The sequence below is a fragment of the Ambystoma mexicanum genome, chromosome 6q, assembly GCF_040938575.1.
Source record: "Ambystoma mexicanum isolate Mex_15411 chromosome 6q, UKY_AmexF1_1, whole genome shotgun sequence".
In the NCBI taxonomy this organism is placed as follows: domain Eukaryota; kingdom Metazoa; phylum Chordata; class Amphibia; order Caudata; family Ambystomatidae; genus Ambystoma; species Ambystoma mexicanum.
In genome coordinates this window covers 1,569,985,459-1,570,007,328 of record NC_090937.1, presented here as the reverse complement: position 1 = coordinate 1,570,007,328, position 21,870 = coordinate 1,569,985,459, and the positions used below count along the sequence as shown (strand labels likewise).

The window sequence follows — 21,870 nt, the reverse complement described above, 5'->3', positions numbered from 1 at the left end:
TAGACAGTATTGGTCACAGCATGGGCCGATGTTCTAAAAAACACTAATGAAGAGCACTGACTCCACTAATCATGCTGGGCCTCTCTGTGGCCTTTGATACGGTAGATTTCCATATCATGCTGCCTCGACTCACCACAGTGGTGGGCGTATCTAACCATTCATCGTCTTGGTTTCGGGCTTTTGAGACGGAGCGGTGCCAATGCGTTAAATTGGGAAGCTATATTTCAAAAGATTCTCCAGTGCAGTCTGGAGTCCCACAGGGACTCCCATCCTGTTTAATATTGATATGCAACCACTAACGTGCATCTTTTCTATATGTTAGTTGTCATATCACTCTTAAGCAGATGACACACATTTATGTCTGCGGGTTAATGATTCTTACGCCTCCCGCTGAACATTATACATTGCACGTAAGAAATTGCAAGTTGGATAACTCTAAATGAACTCCGACTTAACCCGACGAAAACGGAAAGCACACTGCTAGGCCCAAAACGATTGTACATTCACTACATTGATACCATTGTCCCCCCCCCCCACCCGGTTCGGCATATAGACTTCCTTTGACCCAAAAGTGAAAGATGTAGGGTGTTACTGGCAGTCCAACTCGCCATGCTATCACCAGTTAACTCCATTTACTTCATCTTCCGCTACTCCAAACAGTTTTCCCATTCTTGGCTCCACCAGATATTCCAGTAGTAGGAGGGTCATTGGTCAGTTCAAAATCAGGTTATGCCAATGCCATTCTCGCTGGCATCCCAAAATACCAATTATAGCAACTGCATTTATCCCAAAGTGCAGCACTTAGAATGGTCTTTGGGATATCTAAACGCACCCCAGTGTCCAATCTTTGGTGCTCTTTACTTTGGTGGTAGACCAAAGGATACATTTTAAGACTCTGTTTTTCATCTACAAGTGTTTCAATGGAATGGCACCTCCTCACCAAGAAGATAAGATCTCTTTTTATCTTCCAACAAGATCACTTAGATCTGAGAACAAGAAATGACTTAGGGTCCCACCACCATCCCGTTGGGTTCTTAGGGGCGATAGACCATTCTCTGTGCATGGCCCACAACTCTATAATTTATTGCTCCTTGAATTAAGAAATTAACTCTAATTTATATTTTCCCGGAAGCCTCTCAAAACCTATTTGTTTCAGTGATGCTTTCCACTAGGAGTACTTATCATATTACTAACGCTAAAAACAAGATCTGTGCCTAAATGCTGTGAGTTCTGCTTGGTGCTTGGTGCAAATGAATCAAACAAGTAATGGGCAGTCAATGAGTGGGCACATAACCAAACAAAACCTACACACTTTGTGTCCCTCCTCATGTGCCGTTTCTCCCTAGTTGTACTCTAATAGTTTCGGCGTATAGGTGGTGCAAACACCACCTAATAGCTGTGAGGAACCTGAGGGCATCCTCACTTCCTTTTCCACAACATCCTCTGGTCAGGTGGCTAGGGAAGGGCCATTGCTCTTGGATCCTCACCCTGGGGCTGGAGTTGCGAGGGAGGATCAGCTGTGTAGGGTAGACTTGGGGAATAGTAGGGGGATGTCCTAGGGTGAGACACGGTATCTTGCATTTCCATTCCATGACAAACCCTCAATCGCAGCAGAATGCATGGGATATTGTTACCCTTCTCCCTTTGTCCAGGATAAACCAGAAGATACTATTGATGTAGGGTCACTAGGAACTTTAGAGGAGCAGGTGGATGCGTTTTCCCTAGCTCCCACCCCCTCATTGGCATCATACACAGGAGAAGGTCTATATGTGGAACCCTATGTGTTATGCCTATACCACATCGAGTGCATGATGCACTCAAGCAACCATACCGAATGTACCCTCACACTGAAAGAGTGGAAGGATGTCAGCACTGTGGGGGAGGCATGGTATCTACAGTATGACACTGACACATTGGGCACAATTTGTAAAACCTTGATTGATATCGTTGGGATTGGAGAAACTCCTATTTTGCCCTATAACTAAGATGGGAGTAGTCTCGACCATCAAATAATAAATAATGCAGTCCTGGTGGAGTCAGTCAAATCAAAATGGCCTATTCTAACAAAACCTAATGCCTGCCCTATCTCTTGTACAAAAAGAGTAAAAAGGATAAATGTTTGCAATAGGATTAATCATTGTTCAAAATAAAGAAGTGTAGTTGAACCAGCTCTCCTCCCACGTTAGACCTCACGGAGTAAGGCAGTCCATGTAGACAGGCTGACACACTCTGGCTTGGCTTCCAATACAATAAACAGTTCCAAAACATGGATTGGGGCCCACCTGGCCTTCCAAGTTTAAGTCTCTTTTCAAAAGTACCAGGGACAATGTTTCAACCAAAAAGTTCACAAAAGTCCCGCTCTGTCAGGTTCAAACCTTTCACGACACAGTTCTTGTAAATCCCCCTCTGCAGGGCTCAGAACTCTCAAAATAAAGTTGAACACAAATGTGCAAGGGGGGCCCCCTTCCCCAAGCTTATTCCACTTTGGGTCTCCTTCTGTTGGGCTCGGACCACATGGATGTCGAAGACTTTCGAATGTGCATGGTTTACCTTTCAGACCACTGTAGGACCATTTCGAATCACAGCTTATAGTTCAATTTTCACTTTCTCTAGAAGTTAAACTTCTTTATCACACTTTTGCTGTTTATTCACTTTATCACTTCAAACAATGTATCTTTCACTGAGACTTTTGAGTGGGCTACTTCCTTTCACCAGACCACTCTGTTACTTGGTATCGCTGATTTCACAGCCGTCTTTTACTTCAATGTTCATTCACAGGTCTCCCTTTCCTCACGTCTCATCTTCACGCGTGCACTCTTCACTTGCGATATAACGTTGCCACTTCCACTTCAACACAGACCAGTCTCTCTGGTCGCTTGCCAACTCACCAGCTGTGTGTGTCTCTTTCTTGGTTTTGTGATATCCAGTTTACGGGTCCAGGTTAGTACAACAGGCTTGGCCTCGCCTCCCCAACTCTGCCGTTCACCCAAGAGGGTCGCTGGCATCCTTGAAACATGATGTAGTCTTCACTTGTGGGACCTGGCCTGCTCCACGTGTTTTCCATGGCCTGTCGGAGTCAACAACCTCAGTAGGGAACTCTTGGGATTTTCTACCCACTGCTCTTGCCCCTTGCTCCATCGCTCTGCTCCAGTAGGTTTGCCTTTGTCCCACAAGTTCTGCTCTTACTCGTGTTCCACTTTGCTCAAAGTGTGTCTCTGGATTATGCCTTTTATTTATGTGAGGAGAGCTAATTGGCATCAGGTGAATGCACCTAGAGTCAACTGCCTGACTTTGCCTGACTCGATTACAGGGACAGGTCCAGTATGATGTGTGAAAGCTAATGTTGTTACTCTCAGTCACCCTCTTCTTCGGTCCAGTGTTTGTGCAACAAGGGGGTGGTGGGAGGGAGTTGGGACTTCGGTAAATCCTAAACAATAAGATGGATGGATATACAAAATAAGGGGGACTACTGCATCTCACTGTCGGCTTCGTCACCACCACTCCCCGAAGACCCCTCACCCAAGTGATCCTCCTGCACTGGTCCGCCCCAGGGCCTGGATCCAAAGGCGATGGCCGTACCCTGGCCACCTGAGAGAGAGATCCCGGGTACTAGCGGGCGAGACACCTCTGGTTTCTCACTTCATGCACTATTGGACATTATGTAGTGCTGAGTAAAATCTGACAAGGCTAGAGTGATGTCATGAAGAAGATATACGAGGACATTCTGAAACGATATGAAAATACTCACGAGTAACGATGTAACTGAAGTGACAAGAGAAACATGTACGAAATGATAAAGTAATCATATATAAAGAAGACAAAATAACTTGCTGACCAATAAGTGTATATACGCAGTAACGCAAGCTAGATGAGACATATAGAAGCTTGTTATAGAGGAAAATATAACGTGGCAAGGACAGCCATGATAGGAAAAGGGACGTTGGCTTGTATAGATTCAATCCAGCTGCCTCAGAAACAGTCCAGAGGTGTAGAGTCAGAAGACGTTGAGGAATAGCTTTGCATGCAAAATAAAGAGGACTCTATGTTGGCCTGGGATCAACGGTGCTGTTTCAGGAAATAATTGCAAAGCACAAATGGAGGCAGACGGCTAAGCCATGAACTTGAGACTTATCTCTCTTAGATTAAAGAAGAAGAAAACAATTGAAAGAGCCAAGTATTGGACAATTAACAATGAATAAGGCTCCTACAAGATGAAGTGAGCAAGTCTGTAGAGGTAAGAGGAGCAAGAAGACCCTGCATAAGTAAATGAAATTGCAGTAAATAGGAGCTTGAAAATGGACAAATGTATGGTCTCTTCACATGTGATTCAAACGTCGAAAACAAGGGCTATTCATTAAGCCTCGGTTGAAGATAGTGAAGTGCTTACACTCCTGTGAATGTCCCAGAACAGAGAGCAGGCGACAAGTTCAATTACAGATGGGGAAACGTTGGCTTATGGTTGGACTGATGAGAGATGATGGACTAATTTGGAAAGTGGGGCGTTATCTGACGTGACTTTAGCACCTGGGTTTCGCTTTGCTTACATGCTGCTAACAAGCCGAAAGTCCAGGGTTGAGTGATAATGCCAACCAATCAGAGGGTCTCTGGGGCAACAAGCTATATACAATGTTGCATAGAACAATCTGATGCAATTTTCTCTGCTATAATCAGTATTATACGCATTTAGAGGTAATTCAAGGTGTGCTCTACAGATAGGGGTTAGCCAATGAAGTACTAACCCATATGCATGGCATAGGTACATATATTCCCCTAACCAATCCTTCCCATTAATAGGTTTTGAAGTTTGCTACGTAGGATGATGTAATAGATGCTGCATATTGGGGTATATAACCTTTGTATAATAAAGTTGGTTTTTGAGTGTGTGAGCATCAGTCTTGATGTTCATCAGTTCGCCCTGCTTAATTGAATTAATAATAAAGTAGTACTTTGCCATATTTTCTGAGTCTGTCTAGTTATTTGGTCTGAGATCTTTATTGGTAATTCTATCTAGCACAAAAGATACTTCAAGCACAGAAGAGTGTGGAAAACAGGAGGTCCAAAAGCAAGACATATCTCCCTTTTCCTTTTAATAATCAGCCTCCCCTGCCCCTGCCGTAATATGGGCTGCTGTCAATCACTTCCCTTCACTTCCCCGCATTCATACCACTATAGTACTGTGACAAAGACGAGGCAACTAGGAGTGGTACACACCAACATGTCATTTCACCGCTCTGGTACTGAGATGAGGAAGATGCCTGAGACTATTGTAAGGGTCAGGAATGTCCAAAGAACTCTACTAACTATGGTAAGGCAATTGGGTTTAGGGATGCACACCTGCAATCTGTTAAATCGTTGCAGATGTATAAAAAGGAGAGTCCAGCATGAGAAAGAGCAGCAGGAGAGAAGCCAGGCCAAACGTTTCAGGCTCTGTTGGGAAACCAGGACGACAGTAAGTTCCCTGGAGAGACTGTGGCGCGGAGTTCCAGGAGGATCATAAGAGGGGCACAATGGTTGGAGCCTAGAAGAAATCCGGTTGCTTTAAGCTATTGGCAGCATCCACAGGAATTGGACAGAGCTGCCAGCAACCCACAAAAAGCAGACCGGAGTGCAAGTGGGGCTCACGAGACAATGGAAAGGTACATGAGGAGTAGCAGACGTGGAAAGTAGCCGCCCAGATGGAGCCGCCAAGGACCGATGAGTGAATGCAAGGAAACACTCGAACCTGGGCATCTCTGGGGACTGTTAATGATCAAAAGTGATCGCTGAATGACCAAATTGAGATGTGCAAGATGTTGTGACCCCACAGTGAGGGGTTGTGGTGAACGATATGAATAAGATGAAGTGTGAGCAAAACAATGATAATTTAAGCACTGTTGAATATCAAACTAAAAGAAAGATTTTGACAGGCCTGTGAAAGCTTTTGACAAGCCTGTGAACAGGAGATAAATGTGTGTGTAAATATATTGAAAGCAAAGAACAAACCTTATGCAAAGCATTTAAAAGCAAGTATTGAATATTGCTGAAGAGTGTGAAAGTAGTGTGGTGAAAACAAGAGAGCACCACAGAATGAACTTAATGAAAGAACACATCGGGGCAAAGTCAAGAGACTGGCAAAGAGTAAAACCCATTGATTGGAGCAAGGTCAAGAGACTGGCAAAGAGTAAAACACATTGAGGAAAAGCCAAAAGACTGGCAAGGAGTTAGCAAATTGAATGTGTACCAGAACACAGGTGCAGTTACAAAAGAACCTCTGTGGGCAAGCAAGTCAAGAGTTATCGATTGCGTGACTGGTAATGGATGGACTGTGTAGTCCGACAAGTGCACCTAGACCGGGGATACCCTAGCTGTGAAAGCCAAGAAAGCATACAGAGAATGTATGAAAGAGATTCCTGAAGTGAAACACAAGAAAAGCAATCTGAATGAACGGTAAAGAAAGCAGAAGGAGAGTAAAGTTGACCGGGAACTGGTTTTAGGATATTAAGAGAAGGAAACCAAGTGTAAGTTGGAAAACTAGAAAAGCTGATGTCTTGGGGAAGGGAACCCTAAGACCTTATGATCTTTGTTGCTGCCTTGAGAAAGGCATCCTTGAAGTATCTTTATGGAATTGTGTTGTCTTCTTGAGGAAAGGAACTCTGTGATACCCTTTTTTAATTATGTTGTCTTCTTGGGGAAACCCTGAGATTGTGTGGACTTGCTTTTAACTTTTGGAAGGGAAACCCAAGCCTTTGTGGAACTGTTGTAAACGTGGGGAAGGGAACCCTGAACTTTTATGGAATTGTGTTGCCTTTTTGGGGAAGGGAACCCCGTGACATTGTGGAACTGTTTATTTTTTTTTTTTTATTACTTGTGTTTAGCCAACTTTGGGCTTTTACAAGGTCTGGAAATATGGGTTCAAAAGCTCCTTTTTTATTTGGGGCATTGAGAGTAGGTTTTGAATTTGGTGGATATTCACTTCGCCTGCGCACCAACTTCACAGAGAGAGTTTTTCTCAAAAGCGTTGTTTAAAATCTTTACCCCTGCAATTGTCCATCTAGAGTTTTCTCTGGAGATAAGGCGAGCCCACCAAACTTCTTCTGTAATTTACGGAGAACAAAGATAGAAGATAAACACTCCTCGCTCCTCGCGTTGCTGGACATGACATCATCAGGTGTCTTATGGATTCCAGTTGGTGAGTCTCCGGACACAGTCGACATTCATTGGAATTGGACTGAGATCTTCTTTCCAAAATTTCCCCATTTGGGAGAAGATTTAGCCGTGCTCTCATAAATATTTCTCCTAGTTTTGTGTCAGGAAATTTTTTGACGTACTCCAGCAGCACCTTTTTTTCCTTGTGGCAGTGGTAGTGGCAGGTGGACCAAAGATTTGCTGTTTGCTGTTTTATCCTGAGTCATTATCCAATCCTGGTCTTCCAGCTTTTGTTTGACTCTCATTGGGTTTGATATCAATGTTTCTTCTGAACATGTGATCATCTCGAGGAGGGATTTACAGCAGCAGGTGCCTTTTGAAATTTCTTCGGCCATCAATCTGTAGACTTTGGGACGTTCCAGCATCAGCATCTTCCTGTAAAGCTGCATACTGCTGTGGTCTACCATTGCCGATAGTGAAAGCAGCCCTAACTCATGTCGGATTACTTCAATGGGAGTAGATTTTGATAGGTTCAGTACCGAGCACCACAGAAAACCTTCTAGCTTGTTCCATATTGTCTTAGGAATGGCCGGGCTTGTATCCATTGAATATATCATCGCTGGAATCACTTTAGATTTATAGCATTGGATTGCGGGCATCAATGAAAATCTGCCAAATCTCTTGAAAATGTGTCAAGTTTGTGCTGTTAAGTTGCAAGCTTTATCCCAGAGAACCTGCTGCATTTATGTGTCGACTTTTGAGCAGTCAATCGTAACCTCAAGATATTTGAAGTTGGAAACCTGTTCAATTTTAGAACCTTCCAAGAACCAACTGGGCTTCAGGGTTTTCTTTGCCTTTTTTTCCAAGATCAAGATTTTGTTTTTGTATTTATTTATTTATGGGTTGTTCTTTTCGATCTACTGGACCAGATTGTTTAACTACCTCTGGAGACCCACAGGGGTCTGATCCAACAGAATAAGAACATCTGCATAGAGTAGATGTGAGACTTCGGAATTCCCAAGTTTAGGAGAGAAATCTCGTACCATTCAGGCGGTCTCTTGATAGCCACCCAGAAATGCAGTAAACAGTGCTGGAGCCAGCAGGCAGCCCTGCTTCACTCCTCGGTTCGAGGGAATGTCCGCTGAAAGAGTACCTTGGCTATTAAGCCGAATTCTCATACTAGTGCCTGAATGGAGGGCGATGAGAGGGCCTGATATTGATATTGGGCAGTTCCAGGCTCGTTGTTTCTTCCATTGAATCCCTCGGTCAACTCGGTTGAAGGCCTGGGTAAGGTCAACGAAAGCCAGGTACACTCTCGGGGCACCCATCATGATCTTGCTCTTGAAGATGTTCAGTATCATTATGTTGACCGATGTGCTCATGTTCTTCAGGAAACCTGTTTGGAAAGGGTCTGTGCATTGTGCAGACCTGGCCCAGGCTTGGAATCTTCCGAGGAGAAGTGTCGCGTAGATCTTACCAATAATATCCAGGAGGGCTATCGGGCGATAGTTGGTCGGATCGTCTTGCACGCCTTTCTTGAAAATTGGCAGACCATTCCACTGGGTAGCATTTCAAATCTATGTTCGTCAACCCTTCTGGGCCTGGTGCTCTAGACGATTTTAACTTCTTGATGGTAATGCAGATATCGTCCTTGTCGGAGAGATCTACCCACGGAGTGGTGTTGGGATTATGCTATGTTTGATTAGGGCCACTCAGAGTTTTAAAGAGTGCTGTAAAAAGGGTTACCCATTGTGTTACAGTGACTGAATTTGTCAGGGCTTCGTTCGTCTGGTTGATTGATGGACGAATTAGGTTCCAAAATTCTCTGGGGTTTTTACTGCTCAGGGTTTTGAGCATATTTTTCGTGTCTTGCTGGTATAACAACGTGTAGAAGCCTCTTAACCAGGCTTTATAGGATCTGGTCTCCACAGCCAGGGTGGATCTTGTTTCCCATGTGCTATGTTTCACTGCCGCCCTTTGTAGTTGTCTTAAATAGCACCTATTAGCCACAATCGTTTTGTTGTAGACATGGTTCATCGGGAGTATCATTTTAGGCCTGGCGTTTCTGTCCACTTTATATTTAAGAAGCAGAAGTTGGTAGTTCACTTTGGATATCGGGACTTCCAAGCTGATGGAACTTGTTTGTTAATTGTACTTTCTGGTGAGGTCAAGTACATCCTTCACCGAAAGGATTAAGCGCATTTGCTGTTAGTTCAACTCGACGTCCATATTCCAGAGGGGTTTTTGTACACACCTAGCACTCATTGAAACAGATAGCAAGTTGTGGTCGCTTGCTTCAGTTTTTTGGACCCCAAAGTTTGTAATTAAAGGTACCATGTCGTGTGACACGAAAATGTAGTCCAATGTCGCCGATGAGGCATCCCATTCCCATGTCGGGATAAAAGGCCCATTGTCCAAGATCGTAGCTGCGCTGTTACGTTACGAGAATTCATCACGTCCAGACACGCCGCTCCTCTGTCTTCCATGCCAGTTCTTTGCATTGTTCGTTTGGGAGATTTTACAGTTGTCATGCACTTAGCATTCAGGTCCCCACATATGTTTATGTTAGGTTGCTGGTGGTCCACGATAAGCTCATCGATCAGGTCTGCCACCGATGTACAGAAGCTGGTAATCGTGGTGTGCTGGGGATTCCAATATAATGTCACAATTGCCAGTTGGGACCTTACGGCCTTGGGGCTCGGAACTTCTCCTTGTTCCCAACATAAAAGAACCGCCAGATGGCCGTATGCTTCAGAGAATTGTCTTGGACCACCAAGAGGAGTCCAGATGAAGGTCGACCTAACAAACCTTTAGTGGCAGGATATATAATCACTCTAAACCCATCAAGGGCCGGTTGATCCTCCAACCAAGTTTCCTGTAGGCAAAGGATATCGAAAGCACCCAGGTTTGTTTCACTTGGCCGAGTGAGGTGGAGATGGCCTCTAGCATTCCAGGAGCCAAATGTCAGTGGAGAGTAGCGGACCTTGGGTGTTACATTCGAGGTTTTACCCCAAGAACTTGCTGGAATGATCTGTTGTTGCTATTTCCTTGTGTTCGGTTCCAGGGCTTTTGGTAACCAGGCCCACAGACCTTCCCGGGCGTTTGCTGGCTTGTCTTCGATTGATAGATCGATCTTCACGGCTATAGAGCCTTGTCCGCTGTTCTTGGGAGGAGTTGATCGTGGTGAGGTGAAAACCGGGTTTGCATTCGCCCGATGTTCCGAAGTACTCCCCAGTCTCAACGGAAGCGGGGTGTTCTGCGTCTCGGACTGGGCCGTCTCTTTAAAGATTCAGCGTAATGGTGATACGAGGAATCACTGGATTTATGAGTTTGCAGGCCCCCTTGTTGGCGCTTTGGTGAGCAGGAGTGTCTTCCCCATTGCAGATCTTTGTACAGGTCTTCTGTGCTTGACGTGTAGCGATTCTTTCGAGAAATTGAGACGTTCTCGGACGAGAGAGTCAGGTGGCTTTGCTTTGGCTGCTTGATTTCGGTGAGTCGAAAACCCTTTTGCTCCAGGTCGTTGTGCACTTCTGCCGAAAAGGGTTGGACCGCCCAAGCTTTGATGTGGATGTAGGCCTTGGCTCTGCGATGAGTATGATAGGGTTCTATCAAAGTAAAGTCGCCAGTTTTTAAGGCTCTTAATTTGCTTATAGGCGACAAGATATACAACACATTTGATCTGTTGAGAACAAAGTCCACCTTTGCGTCCAAGATTTGTTGCAGTTTGAATGTTCTCGTAGATCCTGATGAACTCTGATCGTTTTTCAGGTTCCTATGAGTGGAGCTCTTGTCTGAGTATTTGTCGTAGTTTCAGGTGGCCCTACAGCTCCTGCCGTCAGTTTAATCTGGCACCACCTGCCTCTAGTCTTTTCTTGGTTTCGTCACATCCAGATTTCCTGCGGAGTTGTCATCAGTGCTCGAGGTTTTCTGCTTCTCCGAGTCCAGAGTGCGACTGTGGTCACGATATGATCTTTTTTGTGTATTTGTTTTTGTGCGGGCAATGGAGCAGACTGGGCGAGTGCAATTACGGCTCTCGTCTCTGGCGTGGAAGGTGAGATAGCTAAAGGATCTTGTTCCAAGTCCAAGTGTGTTGATAAATTCACTTTCTCGTCAATTAAATCTTCAACAGTGGTCGGGGATTTCTCCAGGTCCACCACTCTGCCTTCTTCGTTGGATTTTCCCACCATGGTCTGAGTTTGGGCGTGCACCTCATCAGCAGCTGGTCTCCTGTTCTTTTTGCACGGCTTGGGTTTGGCCAATTCCTGTACCTCATCTGTTGCTAGAGATAGCAGTATGTGTCTTCTTTGAAGGTCCATTATTTTTGTTTTTGGGTTTTCGAAAATCGAGTAGCCTAAAGTCGAATCCACTGTCAGTTTTGGCCCTGCCTTAGGGACCGAGGGTTGGATTTCTTTGTGGCTCTGGGTGATAAAAGGCCTGGAATTGCCTTGCTTCTTCGCAATTGAGAGCGTACTTGGAGACTTCTGGGCTTTCATTATGATCACAGCTCCAGGAAGTTCAGGTATTTGGTCTCCTGGAATCAGGTTGCATTGCACTCCTCTAGTCGTTGACGGCTGAATGACAAAGAGTGATCTAGACTTTGTTAGGACTGTTAGGGGGTCTCCTACAGTCTCTGGTTTGTTTTGTTCTTTAGCAAGAGCATGGGAGTTGACAAATTCTTCTTGGTGCAGATGTTGAAGTTTGTTTTCCAGATGATCCTGATAGTCCACCCTTCGTTGCTCCATGGCCGTGATGTAGCCTTCTAAGAAAATTTATTTTGAGTGCCTCATCGATATTATGGTGGTTTGATCCTTCGTGGAGTCGTTTACTGCCTCGTACAGTTTGGTGAAGGGGGCCAGGGCAATAGTCACTGTGGACATGATGGTCTTAAGGTCCGGTTTATTTGACAGGGTATCTCTAGGAGCTAAACCAGGAAAATCACTCAGTCTACATTTGTTGGTAGGACTGCTAGCCATCGAATTTCGTCAATGGGTTGAACTGAGGATTGGGTTTAGCAAATTGCAAGATTTTTGTCTGCCAACCGTCGGAAGTACTTCTGAGGGGGCTTTTTCTCTTAAGACTGGGCATGGCCGAGTATTGCGAGTTCTCAGGTGTTTTTTCTGCTGGTGGATCAGAGTCAAAAACAGGGATTTTTGGCTGGGTCGACGCTGATAGTCGAGGTAAGGCCTTGAGTAAGTTTCTTGATAGTGGCAAGGTGTTTTCTGATCTAGTGCTTGGGGTCGATGTTGCTTCTTTCTCTGTTTGTGGGCTCACCTCATGCAGGTGGTCCGATTGTCCCGGGAGGTCTGACCGTGCAACTTCCAGTGGGGGTTCTGTGGGACAGCGATTGTCCGCGTGTCAGGACGCCCGCCCTTCAGGCCCTGCCATGGTGTTTTTGGAGGGTTCGGTCAAGTGATGGGACTCTTGCCGAAGAGGATTTAACAGTGGGTCCTTCGTTGGGAGCCCTGCCCGCTCCCCGTTTTGTTTGTGTATTGCCTCTTGGTCATTAATCGCTTCAATGGGCATTTTGTGGGGTTCAATCGGGCTATTTAGTAGGTCCAAACTCGTCAGTGGAGAGCGTGGGTTTTGTACCGATGGTGAAACAAGAATTTTATTTATCCCAGGCTGCTCTATTTTCCGGGCTTTGTTCAATGGTAGTGCTTGGACGGCTTCTAAAATTTCTGCATCAGATAGCTCAGTCGATAGATCAAGTTTTCTTTTAATTTGCTTTTTTTAAAAGTCCTTTAATGCATTAGACAGCATTGGGATTGGAAGGGCCTTTGTGCTAGTCGCTGCCCTCCTCTTTGGGCCTGAAATTGACGGGGGTGGGCTTTTATGGCCGCCTCGGGTCTATTGCTTGGTGCTTCTTTTGCAGCTGGTGCTTGGCGAATCGTTTTCTCTTTTGCCTTTTTGATGGCAGTAGCTTTTGAAAGCGGTTTTCTGGTGTAGCTAGGTTTCAGCCCCTGGGGACTGCTTAATTGCCCGGGACCCGCAAGGGCTGACTTTTCGATTCCGGGGATTTGGATGGGAAGACTCCCTCTGGTAGAACGCTATGATCGGAGATAGCCTGGTGAGGGCCTCGTTGGAGTCACCTGTTGGCTGATGAGATGAAACAGGAGCCACCTCATGTGCCAAGGTGACAGGGTCTCGTGGCACTGGATGGACCATAGCTTCAGTCGTCAGTCTTGGACCCAGATGCAGAGCCATTGCCTGAGAGCAATCAGTCACTGGCTCATCCTCAGTCATTGGGGAGAGAGGGTTTGGAAGGACTGGGAGAAGGGTCGGGGCTGAAGCCTCCGGTAACCCTCCCAATGAGACTTTACAGCACTGAGGCCGTTGGTCGCCTTCCTCCGTTTTCCCAACTTCGTTTGGGTTTTGGCTGTTGGCAATGGACCTTGGTGGAGTGAGGCCAACTGCATGCTGGGTATGTTTCAGATGCCCTCTGGGCTCGCTGCTACATGAGGGGAAGAGCGGTGCCAAGCCACTAGGTAAATCCACTTCGGCCTCTGGAGACAACCTGTCTTCCGTCAGGATACTGTGCTTTTTGCTATTTTTGTTACAGAGCGGGGATAGTGGTGATAGCTCTTTTGGATTCAGAGCAGGGGTAGCCATAATCAGAAGGCAGCCGTCCAATGCGTCGTAACTTTCTGTGTCGGTCCCCTTGTCTCTTGTTGAGCAAAATATGTTGTTGCCTCCTGGCGTCAAAGAGTTGGTCAAAGGTTTTGTCGGGCCAGATGGGGGGGGCCTATCCGTAATTTTGAGGGCTGCGGGAGGCATCACCGACGGCCGCTTAGCTCCACCCACGGGAGAGGTATTGTTAGACGTGGTCCGCTGTCTTCTCAGCCGCCGGCCTTCTCCTTCATCACTATGTTTGAGTACGTTGCTAGCTGGGTCCGAGAAAGCCTCGAAGTGCGTGCTAGAATACATGCCGATCTCTCGGGGTACGTGTAAATTCTCGAGGAGGTTTTAAGCTGGCCTTGGTCTTGATAACAGCTGTTGCCGGCACCGTTGAGCCCCGAAGTACACCGTAGAACACCTTCAGTCGACCTTCCGCTCCGCGTTCCGCAGCGGGGAAGGTTTTTAAAGTCTGCAGCCAGAGAATTCAGGCACAGGAAAAACGCCTTCCAGCAGTAAGGGGTGTAGAAAGACTGGAACTGGTTTGAACTTGGGGAAGGGGAGCTGGAAAGTAAGCCCAGAGCTGGAGAAAGCTCAGAACATTATTTGGAATACTATTTCCTTTGATGCTGACATCCCTACACATTGGTTAGCTTTAGTTGTGGGGGCAAGCATACGTTTTGGACACAGACAGACTTTTCAGTTGAACTCACTTTTTCCTTAGTTTCCATTAGTTAGGCAAATACCACCTTTGCATAGGTAAAGTTAGGCTTTGAACCATCCTGGCATTCAAGTTAATAAAGTTAATTTGTTTGAACTTTGTATCTGTTGTCTGCGTCTTGCTTCATGCTGCCTTCACATAGCCTAAACTAAATAAGGGTCGGAAATGCACTTAAAAGGTTCAAACCAATAAACACCTGCTGCAATGTGATGCCAGGGTTGTATTATGTCTGGACTGTAAACACGCAAAATAACAAGCGTGGCAAAGCCAAATAAGTCTGGCTTCTTTTAGGAGTGTGTGTGTAGTGTTGGGTGGTCTAGTGCAGTGTTCTGTATAGATGGATGAGTAGGTGGAGATTGGATGGATATGTGGTTGGGATGTGTATTTATGTCAAGCATTGTGTATATGGTCATACGATTTCTATTGGTGCTGTTATGTACATGGATGTGTATATGGTGGGCGGTTGTATGGACACCTATTTTTTTCAAACCATATCCCTATAGTTATTTTACGTTCTCCCTCCAATAAATACCACTGACTCCAATGCAGTTGAAATGGGACAGGATGGTCTCCATAAAGTAATAGGTTGAAGTGTTAGATGGAGTGCCTCTAAGGTCAATGGTGATGAAGAGTTCTTGGAGGGTGAGGAGGTCTGGCTGGGAGGGCAAGTCCGGTGCATTCTATTGGAGGGTTTAGATGGTTAGGATGGTTTAAAGGAGTCCGATGCGAGTGCCTCCTCCAAATGTGAGGGTGTTGAAGGAACGTTTCTGGATGTTTCCATGCAGGCACATATCCCTCACACACCACTCTCACGGGTTTACCCAGCAGCAAGCGATCAGTAGTCGCAGTCCCAGAGCTTATTTTTTCAATGTCAGGCAAAAAGGTAAGAGAACCCTCAAAACAATAATTGAATGAGGTATACATAAGGTTTGGCGCCAAAAGTAAGAAAAGAAATATGCTTGGAATAATGGTGTTTTTAAATCAGAATCGGCCTGATTTACAAAAGTGTTTTACAATGGGGCAATCCCATGGAAAAATGCTCTGTAAACCAGGCCCATCAGTAAACATTAAGAGCCTAATTCACAGAAGCACTGTATAATGGCCACACCTTACTGGAAAACGCTCTGGTCATGGTTCACGGCCAGCTCTGTCACAAGCTTTGACACTCTCCTCCGTGATGGCTAAAAGATCCTCTCTGCGCCCAGATCCAACCGTTCCCGAGGGGGTGAAGCCCTGATCTTCCCTGAGTAGATTCCTGCCTCTGCCATTCCTACGCAGGCTACTCATCTTTCAAATGCCTCGTCTGCAGGCTCTCTCTCTCTCTCCTGGCTATTCCCTCAATGTGGCTACCATGTACCGGCCACCTGGTCAGATCTACTCCTTTCTTTCTGAGTGGGCAGACACTCCTCTTCCCTCCTGGCCGCACCCACTCAACTCCTCCTTCTTGGAGACTTTAACATCCACCTGGATGCTTCCTGTCCTTCCTCTGGACTCTTTCACGATCTTTGCAACTCTCTCTCTCTCTCTCTCTCTCTCTATTCTCCCCTCTGGCCTGACTCACTCTGTAGGGCACACCCTGGAGGTTCTGGTCCTTTCAATCCCCCTCACCACTCCTCTCTCCTGGAGTGATCACTTTCTCCTTTCCTCCCAGCTCACTGTCTCCACCACACAGGCCAAGCCAACTCCAACACTGCCACCCACCTTCTCAGTTATCCGACTCATGAAGCGTGTGTCAGTTGAGGCTTTCGCCGCCACTTTCTCCCCACCCACTGCTCCCCTCTAGTCTGATTCAAACCCTGACTCAACACTCTCCATGCTCTACTCTGCTATATCTGATACTCTTGATGTTCTTGCCCTTGTCATGAGGATACGCTTGAAGTCCAAAGCCAAGTACAATTCTTGGTACAACTCTGACCTCTTCACCCTTAAACGCAAGTGCAGGGTGGCTGAGAGGAAATGGCAGACTTCCGGTACATCCTCTGACAAACTGGCCTGCCGCCTGCTCAAAAGGCAATACTGGCTCTCTGCCCGCACTTAGAAGAGAGCCTACAGCCAAGCCCGCGTCTCTTCGGCATCTAACAACTCGGCTAAACTCTTTAAAATCTGCAAGGTGAAGGCCAATCCTGCTGCAGTCTCTACCTCTCCTGTCCCCTCCCAGGCCCTGTGCACGGCCCTGGCTTCTCATTTCTCTCTCTTCCTCTCCCCCTCCTCCCTCTACTCCCTCTACTTCCTCTACTCCCTCTACCTCTGGCCCTTCTTCGGCCACCTCTCCTCTCTCCTTCTCTGCCTTTCCCCTGTTCTCCCCAGACAAGGTTTCCATACAAGTCTGATCTATGTAAGTCTAGACAAAACAGGTTCACCCCTGTTCCTCCAAAACCATCAAGGACCATATTGACACATTGGCTCCTGCTCCGGCTGACTTCTGCAACTATCCCTTCGCCACTGGAGTCTTCCCTTGCCCCCTGAAGCACTCCCTTGTGCACCCTATTCTTAAGAAACCCTCTGTTGACCCTTCCTGCCCAGGTAACTATCGTCCAATCTCCATCACCCCTTTCCTGGGAAAACTCCTGGAAAAGCTGGTCATTTCCCAGCTTAATCTTCACACTGAATCTGTTTGTTGTCTCCATGACCATCAGTCTGGCTTCAGATATGCCAGAAGCACAGAAACTACTCTCATGAACATCCGTGAACACCTGCTCTCCAACCTTGACTCTAACACACCCTGTGTCCTCACCTTACTTGATCTCTCTTCTGCCTTTTGACACGGTCAACCACGGCATCATGCTCAACCGTCTCCGTGATAACCTGGGTGTCACTGATCAGGCCCTGGCTTGGCTGGCTGACTTCTTTACTATCCGATCAACCCTCCCAAGTCCAACTTGGGTCCTTCCTCTCCTCTATCTCTTTCTCTACCTGTGGTGTTCTCTCCCATTAGTTTAACCAGTACCTGCTACCTCTTGCCCACCACATTGCTGCTCTCTGCCCCAACTTTCAGTGCTATGCGGATGACACTCAACTCATTTTCAGGCTCCCTTCTGCCACCTCTTCTCCTTTTCTTATCTCTGACTGTCAGTCTGCTATCCAGGGGTGGTGTACCACCAATGATCTCTGCCTTAATGCCAGCAAGACCGAGATTCTCATCATCGGCAAACCTGCTCCCTCCTTCCCTGTTATTCTCTGGCCGGCCTTACTTGGCCCTCTTCCTGCTCCCACCTGAAAGGCTAAAAACCTTGTGGTCATCTTCTACTCCACACTCTCCTTCTCTCCTTCCATTTCTAACGTATTCTTTCTTTCCTCTCCTTCCCCCAGAAGCTCACTGTCTCCAGAGATCTGGTTCTCTCTAGGCTGGACTACTGCAACAGCCTCTTTCTAAATCTGCCTCTACTCTCAGCCCTCTGCAACTAATCCAAAACAGGACTGCGAGACTTGTCCTTGGCTCAAGCCCAGGGATCGTATCTCTCCAGGACTGAAATCACTGCACTGACGCCCCGTGACGGCGAGGATTAAGTTCAAAACCCTCTGCATTGTCCATAAGGCCTTCCGGAGCTTGGGGCCTCAACACCTACAACTCTCTCTTCCTAAATATCTTCCTTATCGAGCACTTCTCTTACACACCTCTAACTCCCTAAGGGTCAGTCACTTCCACAAGTATGTGGTAGATCTCCTTCTTCTGCTGGGGCCTCCCTCTGGAACAGCCTCCCTGCCTCTCTGAAACATGAGGAGTACCATCTCCGGTTCCGGAAGCATTTCAAGTCCTTCCCCTTTGCTTCTGCTTTCTCTCCTCTGCTCCCTTGCTGCCCTCCTGGTTGAAACTCAAACTGCTCTGGTTTACCTGGCTACGCTCTGATCTCGGGCCCAGGTCCCCCGCCAGTTGCACACCTGAACTGCCCCCCCTGGCAACCCTTGCACTCTGGGACTGTTTCTGCATCCGTACAGTCCCCTACCAGCACTTCACACCTGATGTCTGACCTTACCCTATCACTTGCAGCCAGCTGGCCGCACTTGCCACCATCTGGCCGCACTTTTTATTTAATATCTTTGTGTTTATTTATTTAATTTATTTATTTATCTTTATTTATTTTGCATGATTACCTTATGTGCAGCCCCCACCCTCTTTCCCTCGCACTTCTCCCCTTCCCTCTCCGCTGCACTTGCTCGATCTCAATATCACCTGGTCTAGTAAGATCGCTGTCTCTGTCTTCCCACTGTTCCCCCCTCCCCTGCCTTGTCTCACCTTGAAACACTTGTGTATAGGGGCGTTATAAATGCCATATCATATCATATCATATCATATCATATCATAACGAAGTCAATAGTCAGCACAGTGGGAACAGAGAACAGTTGGAATTGAACACACGGGTTAAAGGCTAAGAATATCCTGGCACTGACCATATTGTCACATGGCCCTGCTGCAGTGGACTGGACCAATGAAGTGGACCACAGCAGAGGCATTGAATTTCAAGTCTAGGCCCACTTATGGCTTGTGGAGGCCTAATGCTTTTCCACCACATAGAGGACAGAGGAGGAAAAGCTTGGAGGCAGTGGTGAAGGCCACGCCTGCCTGCTGAATAACTATAATTGGTTGTTTATAACGTGCTTAATACTGAAGAGGTTTCTAAGCAGGAGCAGGGATTCGTACCTGTGTTGCTCTGCGTCGTCTTGTTTTGTTGCCAGTGAGCTATACTACCCATGCCGTCATGTGTGGTGAGCTCATTTCATTTTACTGCAACAGCAACATATCTGAACATACATATAAGACCGAATACATTTTTAAATCTACCAAATACAATTGAAATAATTTTTCCTTTAAACTGGGTGAGTCTCAAACCTCGGAATACATTTGTTTTTTAAATTGAGTCTCTCTAATCTACCCATCCTGCCCATACTCACACCGTTTATGATCTCAAAGGCTGACACCGGTGGTCGCAGATAACAGGTCAGGCTACCAAGTCAACACCCTGGGTTGGCAGCTGGTGCTTCGGACAAACCCTAAATGACTTTCATACCTGGGACCTCTCTGTCCAATTCTCACTGCGTTCCCAAAATTCTCTGTCACTGTCAGACCAGGTTTTTTTTTCATTGTCACCCCCAATTCACTTCCAACGTACACACCCTCCTTGTCACCATGCTTCCCTGTCCCTTATCCCCCATACTGTTGCCTCTCCATAGCGTAGCGCTGAAACAGACTGAAGGTGGCGGTAAGTGCTAGGCAAGGAACCCCTATAAAGGAAGCTGCCTCCAGGGGGCGCTAAACAACACGTGGGCACATAAATATAGCAGATTTTAAGAGTAAAATGATTTATAAACAAAATTCAACAACAGCAACATGCAATCTTACAGATATGCTATTTCTTAGGTGTAGTCTTTTCTTAGGTTTCATCTTTCAAGAGGGAGTGTCAAAGATCTGAACTGGCACAGAATCACCATTAATATCATGCATATTGTAAAGTAGGACTCATATTAGCTGAAATACAATGTCTTACCCAAAAAGTCATCGAAAGAGAATCTGTCGTTGTCCCATATCTGAAGGACGAAATGTGGAGAAATTTTATTTTCGGTGCGATCTAAACTCCAAAAATGCTCCTATGTAAAAAGAAAACAGAACAAGAAAAATACATGAGTTTGTGTAAATCACACATAAATGAAAAATGTATTTTCAGGGGCAAACTCTATATTAATGGTAATTAGGGTCTGTCACGTCGGCAAAGAGAAATACTGGTGCAACCGGATAACATTCCATACAACAAGTTTAATAATCCAAGTATCTTGGTTCAGGTTCTTGCAGAGGGCAGTAGTTGTGGGCCTAATCCTTTCTCACTATCCTCTAACTATTTTCTTTTGGGTTCTTTAAGCAGTTTATGGTATCACCCACCTTGACCTTTATAATGAAATTCTAGGACACGCTGCTATTGCCATAGAAACTAAATCAAACACCTGATGATGCAATAAATAAAGCTGTGCCATACTCTAGGCTCCAACACAAGAGATTAAGAAGTAAAAATGCCTTTGCTACTCTTTGAGTCCCAGTTAAAGATGTACTACAATCTTAACACATGCATGGTACTGAGATTAATGCTACTGGATTACTGTAATCGCCTCTTTCTCAATCTGCCTTCCTCTACTCTCCACTCTCTGCAACTAATCCAGAGCAGGACTGCAAGACTTATCCTTGGCCTCAAGCCCATGGACTGTATCTCTGCAGCCCTGAAATCTCTCCATTGGCTCCCGGTGGCTGCAAGGATCAAGTTCAAGACCCTCTGCATCGTCCACAAGGCTTTCCGGTGCCGGCGCCCGCACTACATTCAACACTCTGTTCCTAAATACTTCTTTTGTGAGTCTTTCGCTCTGCTCCCTCAAACTCCCTGAAGGTCAGACGCTTCTACAGGCAGACAGTAGCGGGCAGATCACTTTCCTCTGCAGGTGCCTCCATCTGGAACGGACTCCCTGTCTCTCTCAAACTTGAGCCGGACCTACTGAAGTTCCAGAAGAAGCTAAAAACCTTCCTTTTCTCCATTGCTTTCGCCCCCCCCCGTCCCCTGCTGACCTACCGGTTTGTTGCGCTGACTGGTTGCTTGGTTAGCCTCAGAGTCTCACTGGGTACCTAGATCCACTTGACCGGTCTTCCCCGCACGGCCTCCGGGCCTGTCGCGCACTAGGGGCTGTAACTGTAACCTATACAGCCCCTGCCTCCTTGCACCTAACCAGAGCCGCGCTGTCCCGGCTGCAGTTACTCAGAGCAATGCTGCCCTGATTGCACTCCCTCCTCTGCACTTCCCTGTTCCCCTTCCCTGCACTTTACATTACCTCACTTGCATGATCTGTATGACACAAGGCCTAGTAAGATTGCTTGTCTTCTCCTCCCTCCGTACCCTCTCCTGTCTTGTCTTGCCTAGAAACACATGTGTACCGGTGCGTTATAAATGACTTATCATATCATACTGATATTACTACCACTGATGGTAATGCTACTCATAATACCCAAATGTATTGACTCTTCTCTTTGACTGTCCTTAAGAAGCATATATATGCACAGAAAAGCACTGACATTGCATTAGTCAAAATGCTAATTTCATGTTATCCAGTGAAAGCCATTTTCTGCACAATTCACCAGGTGGTTAGCTCAAACGAAATACACTTGCCTTGGAATACCATAACATGTTTAATGGATTTGATACCTCCGTTGGTTTGACTCTACCCCTCACCTCCCCAATGCTCCAAGATTGATGAATTGAGCACCACATTTTATTATGATATGTTAACTGGCTTTCATACTACCCGCATCACTATCATAGTGGTCTTAAACTGCCAACACCTTGTCTTTGTGGACGCACACTATGACCCGGCCGCAGGACATGACTGTGGGCTGAAAAGGTAGGTGGAGCAGGGCGACCTTCTGGGTAATTAAAATGTTA

General features: G+C 46.3%; 1 protein-coding gene across 9 annotated transcripts in view; it reads right to left on the bottom strand.

The window, feature by feature from the left end:
* DYSF (dysferlin) overlaps window positions 1-21,870 on the bottom strand; it is a 1,254,081-nt gene that overhangs the window by 26,581 nt on the left and 1,205,630 nt on the right. For all 9 annotated transcript variants that reach the window (XM_069632290.1, XM_069632293.1, XM_069632296.1 and 6 more), the window contains one exon: window positions 19,942-20,041. In XM_069632290.1, coding sequence (XP_069488391.1) covers window positions 19,942-20,041 — 100 coding nt within the window. The remainder of the gene's footprint in view (window positions 1-19,941; window positions 20,042-21,870) is intronic.